The 27,674-nt window shown below is 36.3% G+C and overlaps 4 protein-coding genes across 7 annotated transcripts; 2 read left to right on the top strand and 2 right to left on the bottom strand.

The window, feature by feature from the left end:
- Positions 1-64: 64 nt before the first annotated feature.
- LOC106176461 (uncharacterized) lies at positions 65-12,958 on the top strand. The gene is made up of 3 exons (XM_013558855.3): positions 65-1,406; positions 6,501-8,407; positions 11,851-12,958. Exons 1-2 carry the CDS (start codon positions 639-641, stop codon positions 6,801-6,803), a joined length of 1,071 nt encoding a protein of 356 aa, XP_013414309.2. The 5' UTR covers positions 65-638; the 3' UTR covers positions 6,804-8,407; positions 11,851-12,958.
- Positions 8,866-10,170, bottom strand: LOC106176061 (uncharacterized). The gene is made up of 3 exons (XM_013558276.3): positions 10,006-10,170; positions 9,404-9,538; positions 8,866-9,183 (listed from the first exon to the last, which is right to left on the bottom strand). The coding sequence occupies exons 1-3, from the start codon at positions 10,129-10,131 to the stop codon at positions 9,109-9,111; spliced, it is 336 nt and encodes a 111-aa protein (XP_013413730.3). The 5' UTR covers positions 10,132-10,170; the 3' UTR covers positions 8,866-9,108.
- Positions 12,959-13,146: 188 nt separating the features above from the next.
- LOC106176072 (PAT complex subunit Asterix) lies at positions 13,147-15,456 on the bottom strand. Its single transcript, XM_013558291.3, has 4 exons — positions 15,243-15,456; positions 14,517-14,616; positions 14,109-14,206; positions 13,147-13,696 (listed from the first exon to the last, which is right to left on the bottom strand). The coding sequence occupies exons 1-4, from the start codon at positions 15,293-15,295 to the stop codon at positions 13,630-13,632; spliced, it is 318 nt and encodes a 105-aa protein (XP_013413745.1). The 5' UTR covers positions 15,296-15,456; the 3' UTR covers positions 13,147-13,629.
- Positions 15,457-15,751: 295 nt separating this feature from the next.
- On the top strand, positions 15,752-26,976 carry LOC106176067 (tetratricopeptide repeat protein 39B). 4 transcript variants are annotated; one of them, XM_087009988.1, is made up of 15 exons: positions 15,752-15,903; positions 17,311-17,342; positions 20,980-21,084; positions 21,320-21,395; positions 21,676-21,947; positions 22,348-22,447; positions 22,706-22,771; positions 22,992-23,142; positions 23,395-23,614; positions 24,219-24,377; positions 24,666-24,783; positions 25,297-25,408; positions 25,598-25,715; positions 25,986-26,102; positions 26,401-26,976. In XM_087009988.1, exons 1-15 carry the CDS (start codon positions 15,865-15,867, stop codon positions 26,618-26,620), a joined length of 1,905 nt encoding a protein of 634 aa, XP_086866114.1. In that variant the 5' UTR covers positions 15,752-15,864; the 3' UTR covers positions 26,621-26,976. The 4 variants fall into 4 exon arrangements, with proteins under 4 accessions (XP_086866114.1, XP_086866122.1, XP_086866109.1 ...); XM_087009996.1 differs by lacking the exon at positions 15,752-15,903 and adding an exon at positions 16,023-16,102; XM_087009983.1 differs by lacking the exons at positions 15,752-15,903; positions 17,311-17,342 and adding an exon at positions 19,076-19,341.
- The last annotated feature ends 698 nt before the right edge of the window (positions 26,977-27,674 follow it).

Below are 27,674 nucleotides of genomic sequence, written 5' to 3'. Positions count from 1 at the left end.
TTGCTTATGAGCTTAGTAGCATTTTTGATTCGCACTGACCTTTTACTACAGTTATAGCATTACATGCTTTCGCGGTCGGAGATTACTGTACTGTTTGTATAGTCTGCCTTCGTGAAACGAAGACTTTTCCTTTACCAATTTTTTCAGAAAATAGTCACGAGAATTTCACACGACTATCGGGATGTTTGACAACATGGTATTACATAGATGATTGAACTTAGTGTTGATAAAGAACACCATTATTATCTACGCATGATTTTGTTACATAGAAAAACGAAGGGTGGTTAAACATCACGTATTTACCTACAGAGTCGCGAGGAACTTACGATGAAAAGTTATCATAACAAAATAACATGAACTTGGAGCGCAGGTATAAAAGGCAGGCATGACCGCTGAAGGCCCCATTGAATAAGGAAGGAGGTATACGATATCAGGCTGACATTCACGCTCACTTTAGCCTCGTGTGTCCTGCGCAGCAGGTGGGTTGAGAAGAAAACTGACAAAAATAAAACGGTATTTTCTTTATCTTTGACAACGTTTTATGCTGGGGTCCGACATAGCACTGCGGGGTTTTATCGAGGACACGAGGAAAACAAATCCAGCCGCCTTTGAAGTGGTCCTGTTGGGTGACTGATAATATGAGCTATGAAAGCGGGGAGCACGTCAAGTGGCCCCTAGCATCTCCCTCTATCAGAGTCAACGGTTTGTGTGTGGAGAACTCGGAGTCGGGATTCCACGGAAAACTTCCCGGAGACTCGGCAGATCACTGGGAAACTAACGGAACCCCTCACCTCCACCCGGACAACCTCGACTCCCATCTGTCTAAAAATAACAACAACCTGGTGGAACACAAATGCTTTGAAGGACACCACTATATCTCGTTTAAAGGCCACGGATACCTTGAAACAGTAGACGAGGATAGACTTCTCACAGAAAAATCTAATAATGACTTTTCAAGCAGTCGGAAATTTTCTGACTTTGATGCCAGCGACGGCGCGGTTAGTAACAGGAGTATAGCTCGCCTCAGCAACACAAGTAGTGTGGAGACAGCTGGATCAACAGGTAGTTCGCCGTGTAATAATTCAGCAACAGATTGTGACTTATCAGTAACAAGCGCCAACTGTGAGAAACATTTCAAAAGCACACCTAATAAGTACGGCGATTTTCATCATCTATCACCGAGATTGGTGAGGTTCAATTCAGACGAAATGCAGAATTTTATCGGTAACAGCGGACCCCCTGCGGAGAGTCCCAGTATCACCCTGCCACCGAGGTTCAATATATTTAAAGACAAAGCCACAGATACGGAGAAAAATGCGGTTTCAGATTATTCTGGCAATCCAGATGATTTCGTATCAAGAGGCAGGGATCTCGACACGGCTATTAAGTGGTTAAGACATGAAATAGTGAGTATAATCTAAAGGTATATTATGGAAATAGCAGCGCTGCATTTCCAATAAGTGTCAGAAAATCCATGTAGATTTACTATCTTCACATAAATATTCCATATGACCTGCGTCACCGATGTCTCTTTAAATAGACGAAGTAAGTGTACCAAAGAAAGGGATGTTATCTTTAAAACACAGCGTAGATTAAAATGTCATGCATTTCGTTATGATAAATGGTCTCTCGTTGATCTTGAACAAAGGCGTCACAGGTAAATCCATGAAAAGGGAGGAGGAGGGGAGACAAATAAAGATGAGGGTATTTTTGCATGTTTGGAAATTATCCCACTTAATTAGTCGTGTTAGAATACTCGCTGCCTGACAGTAGCACCCACCGGTCTAACTTTAATCGAGTAGAAAAACATTTTGGTAAACTATATCCTCCTAGGGGCCAGCTACTTGGCACATTTCCACAGATTTTCACGCTGCCTGTCTTTCTATATAAGTGAAAGTGTTGCTACAAGCCATCTTTCCTTTATCATCACACAGTGATTCCAGGAGATTATTTAAAAATGCCTTTAAGTCCGATATGGCTTTTATTGCTTGGCTTACACATCTCCTTGCCAAGCTGCAGGCGACTGATGTATTTTAACAGCCAGTGATATTTGTGTAACAGACGCGATGTGTAACCACAGTATTCCGCCCGATAAGATTTTAAATTTGGCAACTGATGCCTAGTTTAAATCAATGCCGTGTCTTATTCACCGTAGAGATTTCCCCACAAAGATGCTAATATGAGGAATAGGAAAACTTTTTCTCAAATCAACATCGTAGGCCCTACATACGGGTATTTCAAAAGGCTGTCGTCAATCCTGAATTATTCTTTCAGGATTATAATATATGTTTTATATCTTAATGAAAAACATTTATCGGGCAAGGACTGCTTTTATCTCGAAAGCATAACGATTCAGATAAGAGAACTAAATACAAGTATTTGATGTATTACGATTCTATGGAGAACTTGGCAGCTTTAAATGATTCACAGTCCTTCAGAGATCACAGGTTATTTTTCATTCGGAGATAGCATTTTATTCCATTTGATTAGCAGTCGAAACACAAATGTCTGTATTCAAAATCTTTGTAATTTAGTGCTGTATGTTCTTGATAAGAGCGAAATAAGATAAGTGGGAATATAATGGGATACCAAAAAACGCATTCTTTTCAGAGCGCTGCTAGTATGATATGACAAGGCGTGCGTTTTGTGTTGCAAATTCCTCAATGTTGTTAAAGAGTAATCAAATCTACCTCAACATAAATGACACGTTCAATCTAACCTAACACTCACCTGTTCCTCTTAACCGTTAGAGATTTTTTTATATTCAGGGAGAGAATGAGTCTTTGAAATTAGAACGAAAGGCAGTGCTCTAAAATACAAACAGTATTGGGTTGCAAGGTATATTGAAAGTCAGGTGAAGTAAAGTGAAAACGCTCCGTCACCGCGTTACGCATAACCTCACATTAGATGACTTGTTAAGTGTAAAGAAATGCTAGATATGGGGGAATTCATAATAAGGTTTATGATAAAACTCTCAAAGTCCCGATAAGACGAATTTGACTTTATACAAAATTCTTTCATCTCTACCTTCAAGGGGCGATTAATGATGACAGGGTTGTTGACACTGTGACAGAAGGCGACGATGTCTCCTCCCACTACAGTACGAACGTTTGTCCCTCTTGACTAACACGTGTCACATACATCCGGGGGCAGAGAGAGAGAGAGAGTATTTCAATCTCTTATTTTAACATCAAAATCGTTCTCACACCTTAATGAAATGGGATTAGCGATGTGTAAAAACATGCGATTTGGTTATAGCCAGTCTGAGAAGATCGTTAATCACTCGTTTATGTCGGGCATCGTTTTATGTGTATTTTCTTTTCATTTCGAAAAAAAACGCGTATTCGTTATGATTAACACATAGTAATCTGCTTAACTTGAAAGGAATCCATAAATTGTTATAGTTGCAAATGTTGACCGTCTTGTTTTCTTCTGATAAATGCTAATAACATTTTACTCTCAACTTTCAAAATGGGTGAAATGTCTTCCTCTGACAAAGAGAATAATGTACAATTTCCCCTTTGATCGTGAAATACCGCTACTTAATTCCAGAACCTTCACGTTGTCGTATTTTGCTAGGGCACGATGTCGCTTACATGGTTAACATTGCTGCCTTGCAAACAAACGGACTCTTGACATCGCCGTAACCCTCAAAAAGAATCTAATTTACTCAGGGTAAAAAATCCATATTTGCTCGCTTGAAGGCGTTTAAATAGAAAGTTCACCTCTTAAGAATAATCAGAATGGTTTTGAACCCACAAAAATATCCATTTACCAATTACTGTAGAAGTGGCACACTGCATAAACAAGGATCCGTTGTGAAATTCAAGTACTCATTATACCTAAATCAGATAATTTATAGCAGAATTAAAAATATCTTAAAACTCTACTTTAACGGGTGTCGTAGTCCGCTTTCCTTCTGCGTGACCCGCTCTCTATAATAAACAAGTATTAAACAGGACAAGTTCTCCACAAAAGAAATTACTTTAATTTGGTTAACTTTTCATTCTTGACTTAATCAGCTCGGACATCTCTATTGATGTGCAGTGGCAGATACATATTGTGCAGTGTAGCGATAATGCTGTGAAATTAATCTATGACTTCTTTGGCCAAACATCAGCCCCAGGAATTCATCAACGACGCAGTAGAACACAGAAACCACCTACCCTCTGTCCACAGGGTCTGCTTATAAAATCATGTATTATAAAATGTATTATATAATTATTGCATACTTAGATTTTGTATACTATTTTAGACATACGGCAAGGTGACATGCGGGTTTATTTAGTCGCCTTTGGGGGTCGTAATCAAAGTGGTTGCATTGTTTTTTTTTAAATGAAATATAGTTCTACTAAGATAAAAGAATATGCTTAGAATATCTACATCTTAGGTATCTACGTATTACAGAGGAGTTTTTTCACTTTTTTTGAAACGATAGTACTATTCTTTAATGGCGCATTACATAAGAATCCGTATACGCCCGACACGTTGATTTAAAAAAGAAAATATTGAACGAACATTCGAACGGAAACGTCGCCGTGATATAACTTATAGTTTTAAAACATTGGTGATGTACATTCTTGTTGAAAACATTAGTTTTCGTTAAAATTTCAAAAAGTAAAATGTCTGACTTTGTCACCTTTCCTAGTGTATAGGCAGTAAAAAAATCTTGTTCTTTGTACCGTCTACAACAAGTGCAACATGCAGGTGATTTTGGACAATTCATTGCAAGTCTTCAGTGTGTACATCTTCAAAAAAATATGAATCGCTTTGATTGTCAGACTTTCCTAAAAAGTAATTCTCTTTCTTTCTTAGGTATGCTGAAGGTACTGAGTACTATTATCCAATTTTTATACAGATATTCATTTTTTAAACATGAAATCGAATTTTCCGCGTGATTGCTTCTATAATAATAATAATAACTGGGGCGGCTCCCAACGAGGAGATATCAATAGATAGAGCATGTTTGGTGCAGAAAATGTCTTTCGTCTTAACAATGCACTACCATTGCGGTCGCAGTTGTTATGTTGTTTCCAAACAATTCCATTCGTCTGTTCACCTTGTAAACACGATGTTGGGGTCATCTTCTTCAGAAATCACTCAGGTGCTGAATGTCTGTGTACGCACCTGTGTGGAGCAATTTCATGCTTACCTCTAAAAGCATCGTTCAGTCTGAGATAACATTGTCTACTGAACTTAATGAAAGCAGAACAGCACACTGATCGACGCTCGGGTGGTCTCTTACTTTCATCTTCCTTTTCATTATCAGTGGCATGCGCTCTTTTTGCTTGATGTTCTTGTGTTTTGATGATGGACCAGGAGTATACTTTTCATTTACCATTATTTTCACAGCATTCGATGCTTTGTCGTGCAGTAGATCGAAAAAAACATTCGGTGGCTGTGGCCGCTTAGCTTTGTGATGGCATGGAGAGGTGACGGCCGACATATTAAAGGGTGTGATATCAGTAAGGTATGGTTTCCACATTATGGAAATGTAAATAAACTTGCCTGAAAGCAAGTTAAGTTAGCGGATAAAGCCGAATACAATAGACATTTTGAGCAGCCTACATAAATAGATTGCACTTATCCACCCCTGGTGGAAGTGGAACAATGGTTCTAGACCACAGGTGCTTGGGCAGTCAAGTCACGATTGGGTCCACGATGGAGAGCACTTATTTTGCCATCAATAACATATATCCAAGTTAATAAGCGGTCAGCAAACATGAATGGCCATCCTTCTGCGTTATTTCAAATCAACAAGTCGTTAGCATTTAATAAGAGAAAGCCTTTTATAAATTGTTCGTGCAAAAGTGCCCTCTACCTGGCTACGAGTGATCGCGCACAAGGAAAAGACTTTTTGAACTTTGTCAATCACTCCCGCATCGCCTCGGGTGACGTTTGGTTTAGTGTATTGCCCCAGGGAATTATATATATATATATAATTCCCTAATTGCCCCAAGCTATATGTTACTCTGGGGTGAATATTATCCAATATGCAATACACTTTCCGCCGCTGAAAACTGTCCCATGCATTATATAGATGTAACATTTCACCACATCCATAGACTTGCTTGCATATAGATTTTAAGTACAACCTCAGTTTTGTAAATCTCCCCAGAAGTTGTGGATTATATTTAGGGGGACTATCAGAGACCAAGTTATTCCCCTAACATTTTGACTATCAACTGGTGTGTAACCTGATATGACACGCAAGGCAAAAATGCTGACCACAAACTTGAACAAGTAGGAAAGTGGAGATTAGGGCCTATTTTCATACCACAGTGAGGTTACAGTTCAGTTCATTTTGATAATAGGAATAAAAAATTAAACGAAAATTGAAACATTACAAGCCCTGAACACAAAATATTAAAACCATGCGAATAGATAACGCATTTTCTTATTTTATATTTGAAATAATGTTCACATTTCATATTGAAAGTAATGTATGCCTTATGTGTTTTTCATCATTTTGAAAACATATAATTGGTTTTCAATTCCAGTGGCAAATGCGGAGGCAGGACTACCACCTGAAAAGACAATTTCTCGACCTTATTTCCACAATACACCATCTACGAGAAACCTCCCATGGAATGTACTGCAGCTCGGGATCAGATCTTTCCAGTTTAAACGGCAGCACGGCGTCTCTGGATGAGAACAGACTGTCCTCGTCCCTAAGCAGTGCCAGTGCATACCTGAGATCACAAGAGGCCGATTACTTGACAGAATTTCGAGCCAGGACAGTTTCTTTCAATATACCAAGAACGAGGTTCTCTGTGAGACCGAAAAGTAAAGAATATGTTTGAATGTGCAAGCAAAATGGAGTCGTGTTAAGACCGAAACAAATCATTCCTAAACAATACGAAAATGCGTTTTATCAAATGCCATTAGTAGCCTGTAAAATTACCCATATCAGATTATCAGAAGGTATTTTATTCTAAACACACTGGCAGGCTTAAGAAAGGTTAATTTTTTAAAGGAATCCGTTTTCTTTGAATTTTTCAATTTATTATTTTGTAAATCGCGTGTTTCAACGATGGGCATCTAGTTTGGTTGCTGAAATTGGGTGCATGACAATTGTCCGAGGGTTCATTGGTCAGAATGTTTACTATAGAACCTTCGAACCAATGAACCCTTGATTAAAAAACAGATGAAAATGTTTCATTTTTCGAACTTATGAGACGCACCCGCTGAAATTATGTTTATTTCTAAGTCTGCATTGAGCAATGAGAGCAAACTTATTATTTTTTCACACTTTTTTCTTTTGTCCAAACATATTTTCCCAAAGGTGCCTGTCTGGAACATAGTAGGCTATACTCGGAACACTTGCGTATTGGATACCAGTCTTGTAGATAAATGTGCTTTTTATAATAATGTAAAAAGCGGCTACGCTCACGTATGAAAAGGAAAAAGCAAGCAAAGGAAGAATGTAATTGGAAGTGAAGTGGTTAAGATATATACGTCAAGGCGGTTGAAGTTAACACTATTCAAACATGTAAAATATTGCAGAACCTTCAAAAGTGATTATGCTTTTAACCAGTCTTCTCTTCATGATTACAATGTACGTAGTCGACGTGGAAACACAAGCTGGTTAAGGATCTCTAGAGCCGCTGTAGTAAAGTCTGCTTCAGTGGAACTTGTTATTATTATTGTTGTTGATTTAAATTAATCCCATTTTGTTTAAAATGAAGGGTGATGAAATCACCAAAAGGGGCGAATGCTACTGGTTTCTCGAGATGTAATCTCATTGTTTCCACAGACTAGAATTTATGTACTGCGTCAACGTGTCAAATGATTTACATTACCTTTATTATACAAACGTGTACTGGTATATATTACCATATCTGATGATTTTCACTTTGTTTTATCGTACATTAAATACCACTTTGAAACATTCATCACTATGTGTTGTACCGGTATATGTTACAATGACGTCAGCTGCAGACTGTCACTGGCTTGGACGGTGGCGGTTCTGACGTCAACTACGTACTCGTTTTTAGGAGTCAACGTCTTAGGTGACAAGAATATCTACGGCTAGAATGATAAGTACGGACTTATGAAGTATATAAGTATGAAAATATGGAAAATCTGCTACGTCACGATGGTTCGCATGATGATACTGTCTGAGATGTTGCTATCTTCCCAATTTTATTTGTCTCGTCCATATCAGAGACATATTTATAACTTCTGTCATATGGAGTTGCCGCACCTGTCATTCCTCTGCAAACCAATATAGCCAAGGATGGGACCATATGTAAAAAAGCTGTAAAGGACATCGAAAGTTGGCAAAACCCGTGTTTTGGTGACTCGTAATCAGTGGTTATTTATATGGCACCGGGGGACGTCCAACTTTGCCAGAAGCAACGCCAGCAGAAGTCGTAAAGTCGATTGCGGTAGTTGCGACAGACAAGTGAGCCAAGCCAAACACCTGTTTCTGTACCTTCCGATACCTTTTTTTTTTTTTTACCAACCATGACGCAATCAAGTTCTTTTTTTTAACATCAAATACCATGGGTCAAGAGAAATTCCCTGAGATGAAAGCCTTACTTGCTGGTTTTGAGATATTTCAACTAACAAAAATTTGAAACATTGCCATTTTAATAATAATAATATTATTATTATTATTATTAAACGGTAGATGTACAGATTTGTGTGGTTTTTCACATCAAATGGGGAAGTAACGTCCCAGTTTAAGAGTTTTTGTTTATTTCTTTATAAAAGGGGCATTTCAGTTGTGAGGTATCATTTTTATGCTTATTTAATGACATCATAACGTTGGTAGTAAAACAAAACCACCTGCCTAATTCCTTCATACCTTACTTCATAATATGGAATAAAACTAAATCAAAATCCACTAAATCCATTAAATATTTGAGCATTTTCTTTTTATTTCCACCATGTGGCTTAAATTGTATTTTGCAAAAGTATATATCAATATAATTTAATACATTTGAGACAGTTTCACTGATCAACAGTGAGTATCAACACCACACTGATGTGTTCCATATTTGAGCTGACATTGAGGTAACTGGAAGTCATAAATATGGCTTGGTGTCCAACACCAACAGAATGGCAGTTCTTTCATCTTTTGTCTCCAATACTGGTCTGTTGCTACCTCGTCTTCATTTTTTTAATGACACAACCTTTGAAGGAGTTGTACCTCACATCAATTTCTCCTTCTTCTAACTGAAAATGGAAGAATATCAAATTAAAAATAACTAATCTCATATATGCGCTAGTTTTAAATACTTAGAGGTAAAAGGATATAATCGACCTGAGCAAGCTGGTGCAGACAATGTGACTGAGCAAAATACTTACACACACACACACACACACACACACACACACACACACACACAACTTCTCATATAAATAAGCAATCATTGTCATGTAATAATGTACACACCTCATCATGAGCATAGAGTTCCTCAAAGCACTCAGAAGACACACACTTGCGGATACACATTAGATATTGAGGCCCAGTGAAGCCTCCACAATCAGCCTCTTTTTCACAGCGGTTCAGCTCCTGTTTCAGCTTTCTCTGAAAAACCAATATTTATGACTCTGGTAAACTGTGCTTTACATATAACTTAAACAAAATGAACCTACTACAAGTTCGATCTCTACATTTTGTAGTTTAGCATTTTGCAACTTCAGCACATCACAAGTAGAATTAAAGATTTCTAATACAAGGCTGCGTAACATGTAAGGCCAAAAACTGAGGCAACTGTTGATGTAACATTACACTACAGGAACATACATTACCTGTATGGTGAATTTACTAAGACTGCTGGGTACACATGAAACCTTAGGGACAAAATTTAAATAAACCACATTTCTAGGCCTTTACTGTTACAAAAATCCATAGTATGTTAACCTTCCTAATTGTGCTTGTGCTTTCTTGCCCCTTTCAGGGCCACTGTACTACGTAGTAAACTTAACGTTACTAGTGTAAACATTACTGAAAACGTTGAGATGTCTACGTATTTCGGATACATTACAACTTACATCTCCTCTCTTTTTCTTAAAGGAATACTTAGGATATGTGTAGATTTTCCCATCAACCCAAACGGTTCCAAAATCAGAGCATATCAGAAAAAATATACAGACGAATGCAAGATACCTCCAGTCCATCGAAATTACTAATACAAAGCTATTTTTCACATTTAAAGCCGCGGTTGCGACTTTCATGTGCCTTCCAAAATGTGCAGTTATATGATGTGTAAAGAATTTACAATCAAAATGTTGAATAACGAATTTAATTTTTTTTCATGTTCTTTAAAGGAATTAGACTATTTACATTATTATCATTATATTGGTGCAAATAACCTTAAAAACGTGAGTAAGACTGTTGAAAGGTGTGTTGGGTGCAACTAAGTGCTTCCATCTGGCGGGACAATTTATCATTACAGATATCCCAGTTTAGATAACGGGATTAAATCATCTCCTCTACCCGACCGTATTAAGGCCAAAGATCACCTGCAAAAATTGTTTTCATGGGTAAATTAAAGAAAAATGTATTGTTATTTGCGTCTCTTTTCAACTAAAAATTTTTCAATCATATAAATAATTTTTCTATTTGGCTTACTGGTGTTTCATCTTAAATCTTGAAAAAATTTCATTTATCACTCTTTCCATCGCTCAAACAAGGAAAAGGGTCAAAGGTGGTAATACATTATGATGATTGATTCGCGTGTCAGCGAGCCCCCAGTCTAGCAGAATGAGCCAAGTGACCTACTTTAATTAAATCAGTCAGAACTACCAGGCGACAGTAGCAGTGTTGTTCTCAAGATCTTAGAGGTAAGAAGGTTACGAAGAACTTTTAAAACGCATTCTGTTGCACGAAGATACATTTCCATACCTTAAAACAGACGGTAGGTAAATATTCGAGCTTGAAAAAAGAGACGACAAAGGATTTTCATCCTCGTCAAATGAGCCGACAGTGTTGAAATTTTGGACTCTGGCAAAGTGGCTTTCCCACGATTTCTAAAACGGCTTGCGGTGCAATTTATATTACCGAATTTCAAAGTTAAACAAATGCCCTGGAAAAAGAGTGTACATGATAGGCCTACATCAGGACAACGTTTCTTTATTGTGTGCACAACTGGGAAATTTATCCTTTATCATATAAGTCACAAAATTAACAGCATTCTTGATGAAAAAAATTATGGGACTCCAAATTTATAATTTTCAAACTAGAATCAATTCCCAGACCGCCAGAACGCATTTTGCTGTATTGGCTTGTGGTTCAATTAAAATGACCACGGATTACCTAAAGTTTTTGCTATTCAGGTCTTTTATTGCAGACGTTGTGGTCGTACCACGCGTTCTAACTGCCTCACTGAAACGTGAGATGCACGCACAGGGTGATTACGCGATGCCCACATGTTTTGTTTGGCAGTAAAAGTCTTATAATGAACATTTTGGAGTTTTTGAAAGTATTTTAAGCATTTACGACAGACGTTAACGTAAGTACGAACAATGCATTGCAAGTATTTAGATAAATTTACTGACTTCAGAATTGAAGTAGTAGGCCTACAGCCTATTTTCTTGTGAACCTAACCTAACTGTGAAAACTGCGCTAGGCATTAAAACATATAATAGCCTTAAAATTCCCTGGTGTCACTTGCTGTTAATATATTAAATGCAATGTGGCAATTTAATCGACTAGCTGGAAAGTTTAGAAACTTTGACGATGTAGCAACAGGTGCTCTAAAAACGGCGTGCATTTCACATAACACGTGTTGCATTTATTTTCTCCGCTCGGCCTACGCCCAATCAAGTCAGATTCGTTTGTTAACATATCAAAATTAAAATAAAGTCGTCATGAGTTCATATTTTTTCTTTTTTCAGTTCAGGTGAACTGGGTGCTGCCGATGAAAATGCGGGGTCTGTCCAGCCACCACGTTCTCCTGGTAGTACTAATCTTTACTGTGGCGTCTGCTTCACATCATCATAAGACACATCACCATAAGCACGACAAGCATCACTTGAAAGGGTCTCATCATCATAATCATAACAGCAAAAATCCCATCAAATTTGACGTTACACCCCGTGACTCAACCCCAGATACAGATAAAACATCAAAGTTTCACAAATATGAGCAAGAGGTGGCCCTGAAGGAGAGAGAGTTCCTGCGCAAATGGCAAGAGTCACGCAATGAGTTAAAGCGGAAAGAAACGCTGGAGAAACTTCAGCGAATTCTCCACAAAAATAAAAGGCCGCACAGTGATATGGACGATTTTAAACTCCTACTTGAAACGATTGAAAATAAAAGAGAAGGCAAGATTAATGTCGGGAATGCCGAGCGTCGTCTGCACCAGGACCACGCCCAAGATGGCGGACAACAAACCCACCCAAAGCACCACGGAAAGCACCACAAACACAAATCGATTTAACTAGATCTGGGCGAGATAGGATCCAGGAATTGCGTCAAGCAATTTGATGCTTAATACAATGGCGCCAGAAGAGACCTTATCCCGTCTACCGTTAGTAAGCCGAGAGGAAAAGACTTATTGACATATTCTGATGCAGATTAAATAATAATAAAAAAGATTAAAGAAGTTTCAATAATTATGTTGACTTTCATTTCATCATACCTCAATCTTGAACAATACTTTCGTTTTTTACTTGAATTAGGAAATCCGAGAGACATAAAAACGAGAATTACAATCAATGCCACCCTGTACCAGTAATATATAATTACGGGTCATGTATCAGTTTTCAGAACGAAACAAGAGGACGATTGATCATAAATGTCGCGTACAATGCAGCTACCCTGAGGGGAGTATACTTATTTCTAATTATCAGTCATTTTGTCTGGACGGAATGAGACATTGTTGGAAATATAAAGGGGCATTTTAAATCACGAGTAGAGAAGTATGGGTGAAGGCCAAGTCTTCTTTTCATACAGTGTCTTACCCGGAAAAGAAAGGTTTTTAATAAAGACAATTGAAGCCATGTTGATATCTTCTCAAACTGAAGATTTCCCTCCCACTCAAACCTTTCCAAAGTGTGTGTGTGTGTGTGTTTACAATGATTCTGAACGTTGCGTTTGCTACTTTTTGCAATCACAAGGTGTTATGCATATCATTTGATGTTTTACACAAGTAATTATGATAAATTTATACTACATATAAAACCATATGATTAAAATCAAGTAAAATGTGTTTTATTTTGATAACTAATATTGCCTTTTTATCTTTATACCAAACAATATAGTAATAGCATTTCATATTGTCTTCAATAAATCTACACAAGTGTTTATCAAACGGTTTCTATCATTCTTACTATAATCAAATAAAATGCTAGCTGGCATTAAAAATTCTACTAAATATTATGTACTAATGTTGCTTAATGCACATATAAATCTAATTAACTCATATAATCTTTTTATCAGTTGGTTACACTTCTCCCTTCAAAGTATCACAACATAAGTAATTTTCAGTGCAAGCATTATTAGCTTCAACAGTTTTTGTATGTCCATCACAGTGCTGTCCTTGCAGACGGGGCAGTTGTCTCTGTGTTAATTTAGCATTTCAATCTGCAATGGCCCAAGTCAGCATACTGAACCCTCACTGCCTGTGACAGGGGAAAAATTACAATACAATGTTTCTTTTTCTATTTTTCCTGTCACCATGGTGGTGTCATGGGTTGAGGGTTCTGTAGGTAAGTCATTACTACAGCTGATATGGAGAGCCTAGAAAATAATATAGATATATATGGAAAACATAAGATAAAGATTTTCAAATGGCTTTAATACAATTAAACTTATATATAAGTTCAAAGAAAGAAATTGCCCACACATAAAATCAGGGAGGATGGAAGCTGTCTTCTGGAAGACAGTCATAATTTTTCAAGTTAATATTGATGGGCATCTAATTTTTTCTGTCGTAAATCGGTAAAAGATATAGGATGGATCAACAGAGATAATTTGGAAGACTGCCAGAAAATATATTTGAATCTGCCCCTGAAAATTATTTAAGTCCTTAAGTTGGTGACTTCTTTTTGCATGATTTATTAAACATAAAATACTACCAAGAAAGAACATGAAAAATTCTGTGATTTTTCAATCCAATAAGCTATTTTGCAAATGTTTTCTATCAACCTACATAAAACTGCTCAAAAGTTGTTTGGCATCTTCTGAAGCTCTGGAATTTGCAAAACTTATGAAGGAACAATAAACTGCTGCCCACGCACACCACTTCACCTGAAATAGAAAGCATTGTTCCTAGCAACCAAACATTTTATAAATCTAGTATTCCAATGAAGAAAAATTCACTGGTCTCTATACTGCTCCATAATGTAAATACAAAGTAGTAATAATTTACCTGTCCTCAAATAAACTCTGTAAGAGACAGAGTCCAGACATCCAAACTAATTCTTCTGTGAAAGATTTTAAATTAACAGTTTACAAAATCTTATATCATAATGAGATTTTAAGTATCATATTGCTAGTCATACACCTTTTTTTGAATGATTCTTATAAGATTATATGCTTGTAAATATAGGAACCTCACCTTCATCATAAGTCCAAACATGCTAAATATCATACCCAGCAAATTCATGTATTCTGGAGTGGGATCTTCCAGTGGCCCTGTGCTTGAAGGAGGTGTATACCTAGAAGTTAAAACAATTACCACTAATCAAACCCAAACAGAAAAAAGCCCCTTATATTTAGATGATAACAGCTAGTTTTTCAATGGCCCCATTCAGAATACGGGACTAACTAGTCCGGGGGTCAAGCTTGCTATATAATTCGCTAAAGAATAGACACTCAATAAATATTGTGAAGTATTCAAGTGAGTCATCCATATTTGACCCTCGTACTAGATAGTCCCCTATTCGGAATGGGGTCAATGACGAAATTTTATTATAATTATTATCTTTTGTCAGCATAGATCTTATTGTTTTTGCAAAGTATCCCTATTGTAATAACCATTCATTTATTTAGCGGGGTCTTCACTGTCACATGCAACCAATGACCATACCCCGTGATCAAAAAAATCATAGCCTTAAAAATTTTAAACACAGAACTTTTTCTTTTTGAAAAATGCAGAAAGGCGTCAGTGAAAATTTAACTTAAACAGTTAGCATGAAAATACTTTCTACACGATTCGTTTGCCAACAATCTTACTTCTGTGTTTTAGAGAGACTACTGAGACTGAGTTGAACTCTTGAGAGAGAGAGAGAGAGAGAGAGAGAGAGTGAGGGAGGGAGGGAGATAGAAAGAGGGAGGGACTCACCTGTGTATCTTGTTTGGTCTTCTTGGATCATTTGCGCTATTGTGGGACGACATTATTCAATATTTACAAGGTGCAGCTTGCACGCTTTAAAAAGTCAGCAGGAAGTGATGGGCACTAACTTCACAACGAGAGGCAGATGTCGACAGACCCAAGTTGGTTTTACAAGGCACTCGCCACACTTTCAGTGTCAGAATATTCACACTATATGATATACTTTGGTATTCAATTGAATTTATGTATATTTAATTTACACAAAATCCACTAAACAAGCCATTCTGTGTGTGTAGGTAACATACTTAATTGATAAATATATGGCTTCAAATGTATTTTACTTGTTGCGACATATCTTCCAATTCTCACGATAGACGTCTCTTTACGCACGCAAACAATATACACACTTATAAAAAATTATCCTATGTACGTGTGGAAAAATAATATCTGATAAAGTATTGGATAATTTGTAATTGATTATTTCTTATTCCGATGTCATTTGAGCAAAATACTTTCTATAAAGGGTCGATGGAAAACGTAAAATGATAGTCATGTCATAGCAAGCGCCACCTTTTGACAATCATTGAAGTTAAAACTCTCGGATTCGTTGATTTGTAAACACAGCAACAGAATGGCAAGTCGTGAAGAAAATGACAGTGAAGATGACGAGGTAAATGATAAAAAGAAATTTTGTATTTCATTCAATAGTTTCGTTTAGCATATTTTCTTGAGTGGCATTTGATGCAGAAAAACCCTATTTCTTCTGACGGCATGCAGAAACCCTTCCCCCAAGACGTACTACTGTAGAGTGAAGAGAACGGGAATATGATTTTAATGTTTATCAAATGTTGATACTATGAGTATCACTGGTAAGATTTTCGTCCCGAGCTGTTCTTTTTGATGTATATTCACTGAGCTATACTGTGAAAGTTCACAATTCTTAAAAAGGAGATTCGGAAGAAACGTCCAATCCACACTCAAGCAGCCTAACAGCTGCACGTTAATTGTTATATTACTTTGGTCTGTAGGCTAATTGTTATTAACAGCAGGTGTAGTTTTCTAAAATTTTGACGTGAAATGGTCATCAGTCTCTTGGCCTATAGGCATGATTATTCATCAGTCATAAGTACAGTAGGGCTTCGTTCACATGCAATGTCTATTTTCTAAAAATCTATTTTCTATTCGCGCTATATCTTATGATCACGGTCTGTGCCCTGAATATCCCGCCGTGTAATTACTGGCAGTGCGAGCCAGTTACTTATAGTAACTTATAGTAACTGGCTCGCGCTGCCAGTAATTATGCCGCGGGATATTAAGGGCACAGACCGTGATCATAAGACATACCGCGAATAGAAAATAGAATTTAGAAAATACTAGTAGACATTGCATGTGAATGAAGCCTAGGATGCAGTAGTCCAGATAATCGGTGTAACACTGAGCTCCAAGGGAGACATGCAGCTTCCTTGGGGGCCGTAGCAATAGTCCGAAGGTTCAATAGTCCGAAGGTTCATTGGTCCGAATGTTCACTACAGAACCTTTGGACCAATGAACCCTTGATTAAAAACCTATGAAAATGTTACCGTTTTTCGGACCAATGAACCTTCGGACCAATGAACCTTCGGACTATCGAGACGCCCCCCTTCCTTGCATGTAGATAGCTTAATTAAAAATCTTCACTCTCAATCCTCCATACATGCATGCTTATCAGACTCTCCCCATCAGCAGCCAGTTTTAAGGTAGATCTAATGCTGCCAATCACAGCTGCACATTTTGGGGGAGGGGCAGGGGTCAGGTAGAGTAGGGTTGGAGGCATGTGTTGTTATAAATATACCCATATTTTATTGATGATTAGTGATGCTAACTTCAATTATATTCTGATCTCTTTATGTGCTCACTTTGGATATTGAAAAAGATCAAGATTTGGATATATATATATATATACAAGCGCCACCTTTATATATATATATATATATATATATATATCAAATGTTCGCAGCATGTACTAGACTTTTGGTGAAATGCTATACATTTTAGATTAGAAAAATGCAAATAATTAAATAACTTTATGTTGTTTCAGTCATTTCAAGATGCAGCTGAAGCAGTTTCAATGTAAGTATTAATTTTCTCACCCTAATATTCTTTAGATTTAATATTCAGAAGGAGGTACCCAGCTGCTGAAAAGAAAGACATTAATTTCCTGCATTCTGCATCATACTGTAGTGCAGTATGTGTTATTGTGGAAAAAAAAGAAAATATTGATTAAATGGAGATGTGGAGTGATTACAGATATTTTCATTTTTTTTTTTTTATAATATGTATTAGTACACACCCTATTATTGCAACAATTCTTTTATACCTAACCTTGCTACTGATAATTTTAATAATGATACAAACATTATCAGATTTTAGTTAAATATGTTGGGTGTGGGTATGACACAGGAAAGGAGAGGAAAAGGAACAAATAGCAACAGCTGAGAGAGAGAGAGAGTAGGCCTCGGATCCATTAACTATATTTAGAGGGTGATCCTCTTACCTGGTAGCCAGTAGTTATATGCATCATTTCATCTACCTGGCAGTTATTGATTGACATCAATTATTTATTCTCCATTGCTATGAATACAGGGGGTCTAGGAAAGAATATTTTATTTGTCAATTATGTTGATTATAAGGACAGAAAATACATGTATATGGTTACTTTCATTATGACTGTTTAAACATTGTTATTATTGTGACAGCCTTGGGTTCTGTATGTTTTCATATGATTATAATTTTTAGCTAAAATACATACATGTTTCAATTTACGTATTGGATATTATCAACTACAGGTATAAAGAAAAACTTGAAGAACTCGAGCTTATACATAATTTTGAAAGAGTATGGTGCCTATTAACTTAGAAGGTTTACTTGAAAATTAGCTTTCTCCCTGCCAGACAGAATACTGGATACTTCAAAGAATTCTGTTGTGTTGTTTCAATTATAGCCTTTACTAACAATTCAACAGATTGTATAGTATCTTCTTTTATTCTGATCAAATCTGATGGAAGCTGTTTAAAACAAAAACAAACAAACAAACAAACAAACAAACAAACAAACAAACAAAATAAATAAATAAATAGATAAATAAATAAATAAATAAATAAATAAATAAATAAATAAAGATATGATAATATATGCCAGTGAGGAAATTAAATGAAGATATAAATATGAAAAGATAAAAATAAAAAATCTTTTCAGAAAGTTCAAATGTTATTAATTGCATTATTCTGGTGTAAATTATTATAATTTCCGTATAAATAAAGGTGAAAGAACATTTCAAAGCAACTTTCTCAAATATACAAGGGTTAAACATAAACAAGAATGTGTTGTAACATTAATAATAATAATAATAATAATAATAATACATTCTTGATTTAATCAGATTCTTCCAACAAATTCATCTCAAGATGTTGACTGAATCAGAAATTGCATGTTAAGTTTTCTACATACTGATAAACGGTTGACAGCAATATAACACCAAACTGCACAAAGTCTATTATTATTTCATCTTTATCAATCATTATAATAATGGACATTCCAAGAACCCACCTGTATAATCTTGTACTGTTTTTGCTCTTAATGAATTAATACCTTTCAAATGCAAGAAATCAATGTATTCCACCACAGAGAAAAGAGGAGATGGTCACTCCACAGTATTGATTCAGTTGAGTACATGAGTGGCCAGCTGGCATGACAGGACTATTGTTAAGTACCACGTAGTTCTGTATACACATAGGTACTAGCTGGCCCTGAGGAATTTGTGTTTGTGTCATAAAAACAAGGATTTTGTTTCACCTCCAGATATAACAGTAAAAGGATCTAGTTGCAGTGGTATAATCTTTTTATATTGTCAGAAGATGATGAGCGTTTTAAGTGGGCGGGATCAATTTTCACTTGAAGGCAGGAAGCAGTAGATGTATATAAGACTTTATGTGTAAGAAAATTGATTTTTGCTGTTTGATGAACACATGGCGGAAGCAGCAATGTCAGAATTAAAAAGAGAAAAGTTGGAGATAAGTGTGAAGAAAGAGACAGTATCTACAGTCCAAAATGACAAGGGATCCACTGAGATGTAAGTGGAAATACTTGTAACACAAATCAATATTGCCTGTGTGAATTGAAAAGGTTTCAAATGCATAAATTCTTTCACTTCTGATTCCATATCTGTGTGCAATTTAGAATGGCTAATTTGTTTTGTGACTTGATAAAATGTCAGAGAACGGATGTGGGTAGTTGTAGTTTGAATGTTATTATCTTTTATGTAAATTTTGCCTTGTGAATGAAATACTCACCGTATTGGAAAGTTAAAAGTGGGCGTAAAGATCATATTTCAAGATTTTTGCTTACAATTTACCATTCGTCAAAATATGGCGTTGATTTTGATAAAATGTAAATACTAGCTGAACAGGCAATAACTGTTGTTAAACTTGAAATAGAATGGTTAAAAAACACCAAATTTGCTGGAAAAGGCATCCTTTAGGAATGTACACACTGAAAGATTAAAATGGCTCATAAAATGGCTTTTCTTTAATGAAGTCCATTTTTGACTTCAAAGAAAAACTGAGTCAGATAATGTCCATTATAAAATATTGCATGTTGTTTGATTATATACAGGTGAAAAAGATGCCATGTCTCATGTCAGAGCTCCCATGTGTGGCCAGCTGACAGCTGTATTGCATAGAAAGACCATGGCCTCATTCAAAATAGGGGTCTAAATATTCCGAGGGTCAAATATGGTGTCCCACTACAAAGTTTGCCGTCTAATCCCCTAATGGACACTGAATAGATATCCCGTGGGAAATAGTATTCAAGTGGGTTGGCCATATTTAGTCCCCTATTCTGATTAGTCTAGTCTAGTCTAGTTAGTCACCTGAATGGGGCCCATGTCTAATTTCAGCTGTAAACCTAAGAGAATGAAAACAAGGAAAATAAACGCCTGTTTCAGCCTGAAACTTTCCTTGTTTTTTTTTCTCCTTACAGCTGTCTACTTATATAGAACCTTACAGTGGAAGCTATTTACATGATTATCCAGTTAAGCCATGTGGGAAGAAGGGATGTGTTTTTCTGTTTATTACAAAATTGCTGTCACATGTAATTGAACTGCAATCAATCTTTAGTTCTACTCAATTTGGTCAACAACTTTTTCATAAGAACTGGTAACGCTCATGAATAAAGACAGCCTGTTTACATCAGGCTTATGTTTAACATGAAATTAAGATATAAATTCTGGTTCTACAATAATATTAATTTGGTTTTCAAAGGAACAGTCTAAATATCAAGTTTTCATTCTTTTTCTTATTCTCTTGGCATTTTGTGTTACATGGGGGGTGGGGTGTGTGTGTGTGTGTGGGGGTCTACGGTTTCCAAAAATCACTCATTATAGGAGCCCCATATAGCTAATTGATCTTGTGAATGTCCACCTGGATATGGTTGTGATCAGCTGGTTATTGTCTAATAGATAGATCAGGGGCGGATCCAGAGATATTTTCTGACAGTCATCCAAATTATCTTTGTTGATCCATCCTCCATTTTGACCGTCTTCCGACAGAAAACATTAGATACCCGTCAATGTAAACTTGAAAATCTGACCGTCTTCCGGAAGACCCAGAAGATGGCCTAAATCCGCCCCTGTAGATGATTGTCCTGGAAAAGGTTGACTGACAGGAACGAGTACAAATGACTTTTAATGGTCTAAATCTTTGGATTCCAGCCCTTCAGAAGTCAACCTTGCCACAGGGATTGAAGAAGCTGCAATTGCTTTGAACCTCTTCTTGAACAACAAATTCACTGAAGCAAAAGAGAGAATGCAGCCATGGTAATGTATTGGCTTCTATTGGGAGATTGCCTAATTGATTGGATTTTAAAAGCTCAATTAGCTTTTAGATGTTGAAGTAGGGCCAGCAGCTGAAAATGTCCTTTTCACCAGTATATTACATTTGTTGATTAACTCACTGGTACTGTGGGATAGTTAATGGCACCTTAATTGCTCATATCCTGTACTTCAAATTTATAATGTCTATTATCTGTGACTGCTGTGCTGTCTATTTTAGGGCTGATCGCAGTATCTACCATGCACTGGGGTATTGTACAATAATGTACCTGCAAGCTGCTATGACATTTGAGAGAGTAAGTGTATATACCTATGTTACTCTCAACAAGGCTGGGGTGGCATAGTGCTCCATGCAAACTATGTAAGACAACAGTCGTCAATGTATTGAATAAATGATACATAATCTGCTAAAATTTGTTTTACAAAACTGAAGATCTGGAGGATTCAGTGAGACAATAAAATGTAACAATTTTTTATGAGTCATGTTTTTGACAATTTTAGCTCCTTCCTCACATGCAGGTGATGATCTGCTTTATGTAAACCCTATATAATAATTGCCTCTTCTTTATCATTTAGGCTGATATTGATCTTGCCATTGAGACAATAAAGAAGTCTATAGAAGTTTGTAACAAGTTCCGTAAGAAGACCTCCGTGGTCAGTGCCATAGCCAGGGGGGCCAAGGGACAGAAAATAAATTATGATAACTACACCACAGAAGAAATACACGCAGAGCTGTGTTATGCTGAGTGCCTAATACAGAGGGCCTTGATGACTTTTGTGCAAGATGAAAACCTTATCAGCTTCGTCAAAGGAGCACTAAAGATACGGGCATGTTACTTGTCTTATAAGTAAGTTGGTACTTTTATATTGAATTACATTGAACCTACTGGGTATTCATCACTTATTTAATTTTATTGCTCTCTTCATTTCCTGTGTAACTTCACAGTGCTATTTTGAGGTCTAAGGGCTCATTCCCAATGAAACTTGTTCTGCATAGATCAATCCAACTCTGTGGGGACTCATGCTGAATGCAATCAGACTGCATTATACTCAACACCAGATTAACAGATTAGGAGATTAACATGCTTCCTCCTGGCATTGAGTAGAATGCAGAAATGCTGGTGACTTTATGAGTGCGGTGGAAACAAGGGGAGACATGTTAATCTGATTGCATTCAGCGAGAGTTCCCACAGAGTTGGATCAGATAATTTCATTGGGAATGAGCCCTAACTGTTCTGCTCTTTACAGGGAATGTTCCAAGATGCTCCAGAACAGAACATGGAACGGCTGTAAAGAGAAAATCCACTTTGAAAGTGGGGTCAGAATGGGCATTGGTGCATTTAATCTGGTAAGTAAATCCTCCTGTTACACAGAATTAGATGAAGGACTGAATATTGCTCTGTTTTCACTTCCAAAGCTTTGACTGTGGTCTCTTGGAATGGCCAGAAGATAAACACTTCTTGTAGTTTTTTGACAGTGGTTTTCCTTTGTGTTAAGAAATTTTAGATATTTTGATGGTCCTGTTTTCTTTTTAATACCATGTACGTGAGATCTCCTGTGCACATCATTGAAGTGTGTGAATGTAATACATTATATTTCTATTCAGTTAATCTCACTGCTGCCAACAAGGGTGCTGAAGCTCTTGGAGTTTGTTGGTTTCTCAGGAAACAAGGTGAGTGCAAAAAAAAAAGTTTGACCCACCAAGAATAATATGAATAATGATGAAATGGATAAATATTTTTTCAGTGATAAAACATTTGTTGTAAATTGAATAAAGACATTTTTTGTTCATTCAGATTATAAATAGTACACACAAGGTTATTTGATATTTATCGTTTCTGTAGAGCTGATTTATCAGTACAACCAAGTCATTGAGTATATTTTTGTTTCAGAGATTTGGCCTGAAGGAGTTGGAGCTGGGTAGCAGCTACAGGCACAGTCTCAGGGGACCACTATGTTCTATAATCCTAATTGCTTATCACACTCTAGTCACCTATGTATTAGGTAAATTACTCAATACCACAGTCTTGTCAGGTATAGTAGGTCAGTAAGCAATTGATTTTTACTGGAGGGCCTGGTCCACAGGGATTGTTTATTTTATACCCAGAACAGCAAAATGACTTTCTTATATTTCACTTTAAATTATCGGTATGCCTTAAAAGCTGAAACATGTAATGACAGATCTTCCCACAAAAGTTTGGATTATGTTTGCAGTCTTATTTTGGCTGTCCATACATATATCATATTGTGTTTTATATGTTTTATATTTTGTTTTTTTATTGTGTTTCATTCCAGGCACAGCAGATGGTGACATCCCCCTTGCTGAAACTGTGCTAACTCCATGCTTACAAAGTTATCCCAGAGGTGCTCTGTTCTTGTTTTTTGCTGGGAGAATTGAAGAAATCAAAGCCAACCTTGATGAGGCCATACTAAGGTTTGAGGAGTCCGTGGAATCTCAGATGGAGTGGAAACAGTTCCATCATCTTTGTTACTGGGAGCTGATGTGGTGTCATAGGTAATACAGGTGATACAGGTGTCACAGGTAATACTGGTGTCACAGGTAATACTGGTGTCACAGGTGATACAGGTGTCACAGGTAATACTGGTGTCACAGGTGATACAGGTGTCACAGGTAATACTGGTGTCACAGGTGATACTGGTGTCACAGGTAATACTGGTGTCACAGGTGATACTGGTGTCACAGGTAATACTGGTGTCACAGGTGATACTGGTGTCACAGGTAATACTGGTGTCACAGGTAATACTGGTGTCACAGGTGATACAGGTGATACTGGTGTCACAGGTGATACTGGTGTCACAGGTAATACTGGTGTCACAGGTAATACTGGTGTCACAGGTAATACTGGTGTCACAGGGGATACTGGTGATACTGGTGTGGTTACAGTTCTTTGGGGGGCAGATTTATCATGCTTACCTTTTACATGCATTCCTTGTCAGGATAATGGAACATTTAACATTTTGACTATTTTAGGCATTAACAAATGTTAAATGTTTAAGTATTTCTTAAAGGGATTTTAAAATACGAAAGGAAAATTTGAAAGACATGAAGGTACATGTACATATGTGTGTTGTAAAAAAAATCATAATTTCTGTTTCAGTTTCAAATGTGACTGGTTAATGGCGATGAAATATGCTGAAAAGCTTTGTCATGAGAGTCGCTGGAGTAAAGCAACTTACACATACCAGAAAGCTTCATTTCTTATGATGTGTGCAGATAAAACAGAGGAAACAATGGAGCACATCAATTATCTTTATGGGTAAGTATAAGAATGAACTACTAGTATGTGGGAGAAAGATACACTATCATTTTAAATCTTTCTTTTTGGGATAATTTTTTCCATTAGCTGTTCAAAATTTTTAATTCAGTTTTGATAATAGTACAAAGTACATATAAAATTGGGTTCATTCTATCTCCAGGAAATAGATGGCAGGGAATCCTACTGGTGGGGAAGTTTTTGTTTTTGTTTTATAAATATATGTATATATATATATATATATATATATTTTTTTTTTTTTTCTTATTTTTTTAATTAATTTTTTTACAGTGAAGTTCCCAGACTGCAGCAGAGGATAGCAGGGAAGTCCATACCAATAGAAAAGTTTGCTGTGAAGAAAGCTAAGAGATTTATAGAACAAAAGAATAGGCTTACACTTCCAGCACTGGTAAGAAAATATTCTTGTATACCAACAGCTAGCACATTCGTCTCTGTGTCTTCAGAGAATTGTTTTGTTTTTTTTTTTTCAATATTAGGCTTTGTTCACATGCAATGTCTATTTTCTAAATTCTATTTTCTATTCGCGCTATCTTATGATCACGCTCTGTGCACTGAATATCCCGCCGCGTAATTACTGGCAGCACGAGCCAGTTACTTATAGTAACTTATAGTAACTGGCTTGCGCTGCCAGTAATTACGCCGTGGGATATTCAGGGCACAGACCGTGATCATAAGACACACTGCAAATAGAAAATAGAATTTAGAAAAGACATTGCATGTGAATGAAGCCTTAGGTCCAGATTTTTTTATACATATTATTTATATGCTAGAAAATGAGAAAAAAAATCTTTAAGAACTTTTAAAAGGTTCTTCAACCTGGTTTTATTGATAATCAGAATTTCCTCGCATCACATTAGAGTCCCATGATTGTCTGTTAAAGGTGTGATTTATTGTGAATCAGGAACTGATATATGTGTGGAATGGGTTTTCCATCATTGGGAAGAGGACGGACTTGGTAGAGCCTATAATATCTGTGATAGAAGCCACAATCAACACTATTCTAGAAAGCAAAGGTGAGACAGGTTGCCATGGTAACAGTAAATATGTATGAATTTGTGAAACAGTGAAACCTTCGTATATATTGTAGAAAAAATTTTTTGATAATCCGAAATTCAAATCATGCTGATTGTTAAAATCATATTTGTTTTGTGGTGAATTATTTGGAGAGATTGTATATAAGCCAATACTGTGTTTTATTCCAGAGTTGTTCCAGTATTTCACTGATGACTACTGCCTAGCTCTGCATCTGAAAGGTGTGTGTTTGAAGCACCTGGGCAGAACATTCCAGGCAGAAATATGTTTTAAGGAGGTGTGCGACAGGTGAGAAGAACAGGCTAATATTTCAAATAAAAAATGTAACGATGTTTGTTTTTTGGTTTTAGACAACCCTGGTGTTAAATAACTCTAGCACTCTGACAAAATATTCTTTAAAGATTTACTTTAGAGGTCATATTGTATCTTTTTACCTTCTCAATAAGTACTTCATTTTTTCACATTTTTGAAATCTAAAATGAATATCTTATTCCTTTTCATAAAAGCATTCTATATGATATTTTGTTTATTAATATAATTTGATCTGTTTGTATTTAGTGAGAAGAAATTGAAATGTGACAACTATTTGGTTCCCTGGGCACACATGGAGCTGGCCCTCCTGTGCATGCAACAACAGAGACCTGATGAGGCAAAGAAGCTGCTGGACAAAGCAAAGTCAGTATTTATGAAACTTATGATAATAAATAAATAAATAAATGAATATTATTGCAATGTTTGCACTTACATGTACAGGTCAAATGTGTCATTGTTATATATATGTAGTTTTCATAACACTTAATTTTAGACATGAAAATTTGAAGGCCAAATCTTGTCATCTTCCCTTCTTCCCCATTTATTTTCATTATTCAAGTCTGATCACATGGTTCACTGTTTAAAGCAGTTTTGCTTGTTTTCTGTTTCTTTTTTTCTTTTGAGTCCTTAACTATGAATTCCTTACACATTTTCTCTCCAGACATTTCAAGGGCTACAGTTTAGAGTCCAGACTGCACTTTCGTATTCACGCAGCCAATATCGAGTTACGGTCGAGCAAAGAAGATGGCGCCAGTGGTCCTGAGGGGTCTGTTGCCTCAACGCCAGAAGATGAGCTGTCCATGGGTGTGGATGAACTCCGAGATGCTTTACCTGCAGACATGGATAAAGAAAGTAGCATACCTATTGAAACTACTTTATAACATACCCATTTTAGAATAAATCCTGTCAAAAAAATAAATTCTAGTTGTTCACAGTACTCATAGACATTGCTATCATGATAGCATGGATTCCTGCTGAATTGTTTTTATCACCAAATTATAAGGATTTCAGCCTTTATGTCTCCCATCATAAGAATTCCTTGGTTAGTCCCACTGTGCAGCTTCAAGCTTTTGTGCAATCAGCTCTAATAATGAGTTCTAACTTACATGTAAATACCTGATATATGTGCCCGAGCTTTATGTTAAAACACCATTAGAATCTAATGTGCTAGAGGGTCAATGTAAATGCTCAAGACAGTAGCTGTTATAATTTATCAAATCCTGGTAAACTTTCAGCCTGTGGCAACTAGTTTTGTTAAAGGTGTAACTATTATTTAAGTCCCACTTTAATTCTCTTTTTATTAAGGCATTCTAGCTACATGGAGCAGTTTCTTTCATTATTTTTTCATGATATTGAATATTCTTATTATGGAATCGAGATAAGTAGAATGATATAAATGCATTTTATATTTTATTGTTGCCTATTGATTCATACAAGCTTGATTCATACAAGTGTAAAGAAATGGAATAGTAAAACATTGAGGTGCGTTGAGCAAATATTTAATGTTGGTCTAAACTGGTCTTATCAACCAATTAAAGAGATGTTCATAAAAACTAAAAACTTTCAAAGACAACTGTATACACTTAGGTAAAAGTGCTGGAAAGCTGGAGATATAATGTATTTAGTACACATCAGATTTGTATTTTTATATTATTGAATACTTCAGTAAATTAAAAAACCTTGTTATACATGCTGAAGAGCATACCTCATTTACAACAGTTTATTCAAAAACACATATTTGAGAAATCCCCAGTGCTAAGCAATGTTCAACAGATAAGAGTCGAATGGGAATTGTTGGAGATAGCACAGTCTCACAGCTTAGCATTTTTCTAGTCTTATATGATGCCACGCAGTGCCAACAGTCTTAAAGATTTCTAATGGCTCTGTTTAGTAAATTGACGTAGCCACATTTTTCAGACATTAGTACAGTTCTTC

This window comes from Lingula anatina, chromosome 1 (assembly GCF_051362555.1).
Source record: "Lingula anatina isolate TDL-2025a chromosome 1, LinAna3.0, whole genome shotgun sequence".
NCBI lineage: Eukaryota > Metazoa > Brachiopoda > Lingulata > Lingulida > Lingulidae > Lingula > Lingula anatina.
This window is presented reverse-complemented; position numbering and strand designations above follow the sequence as displayed.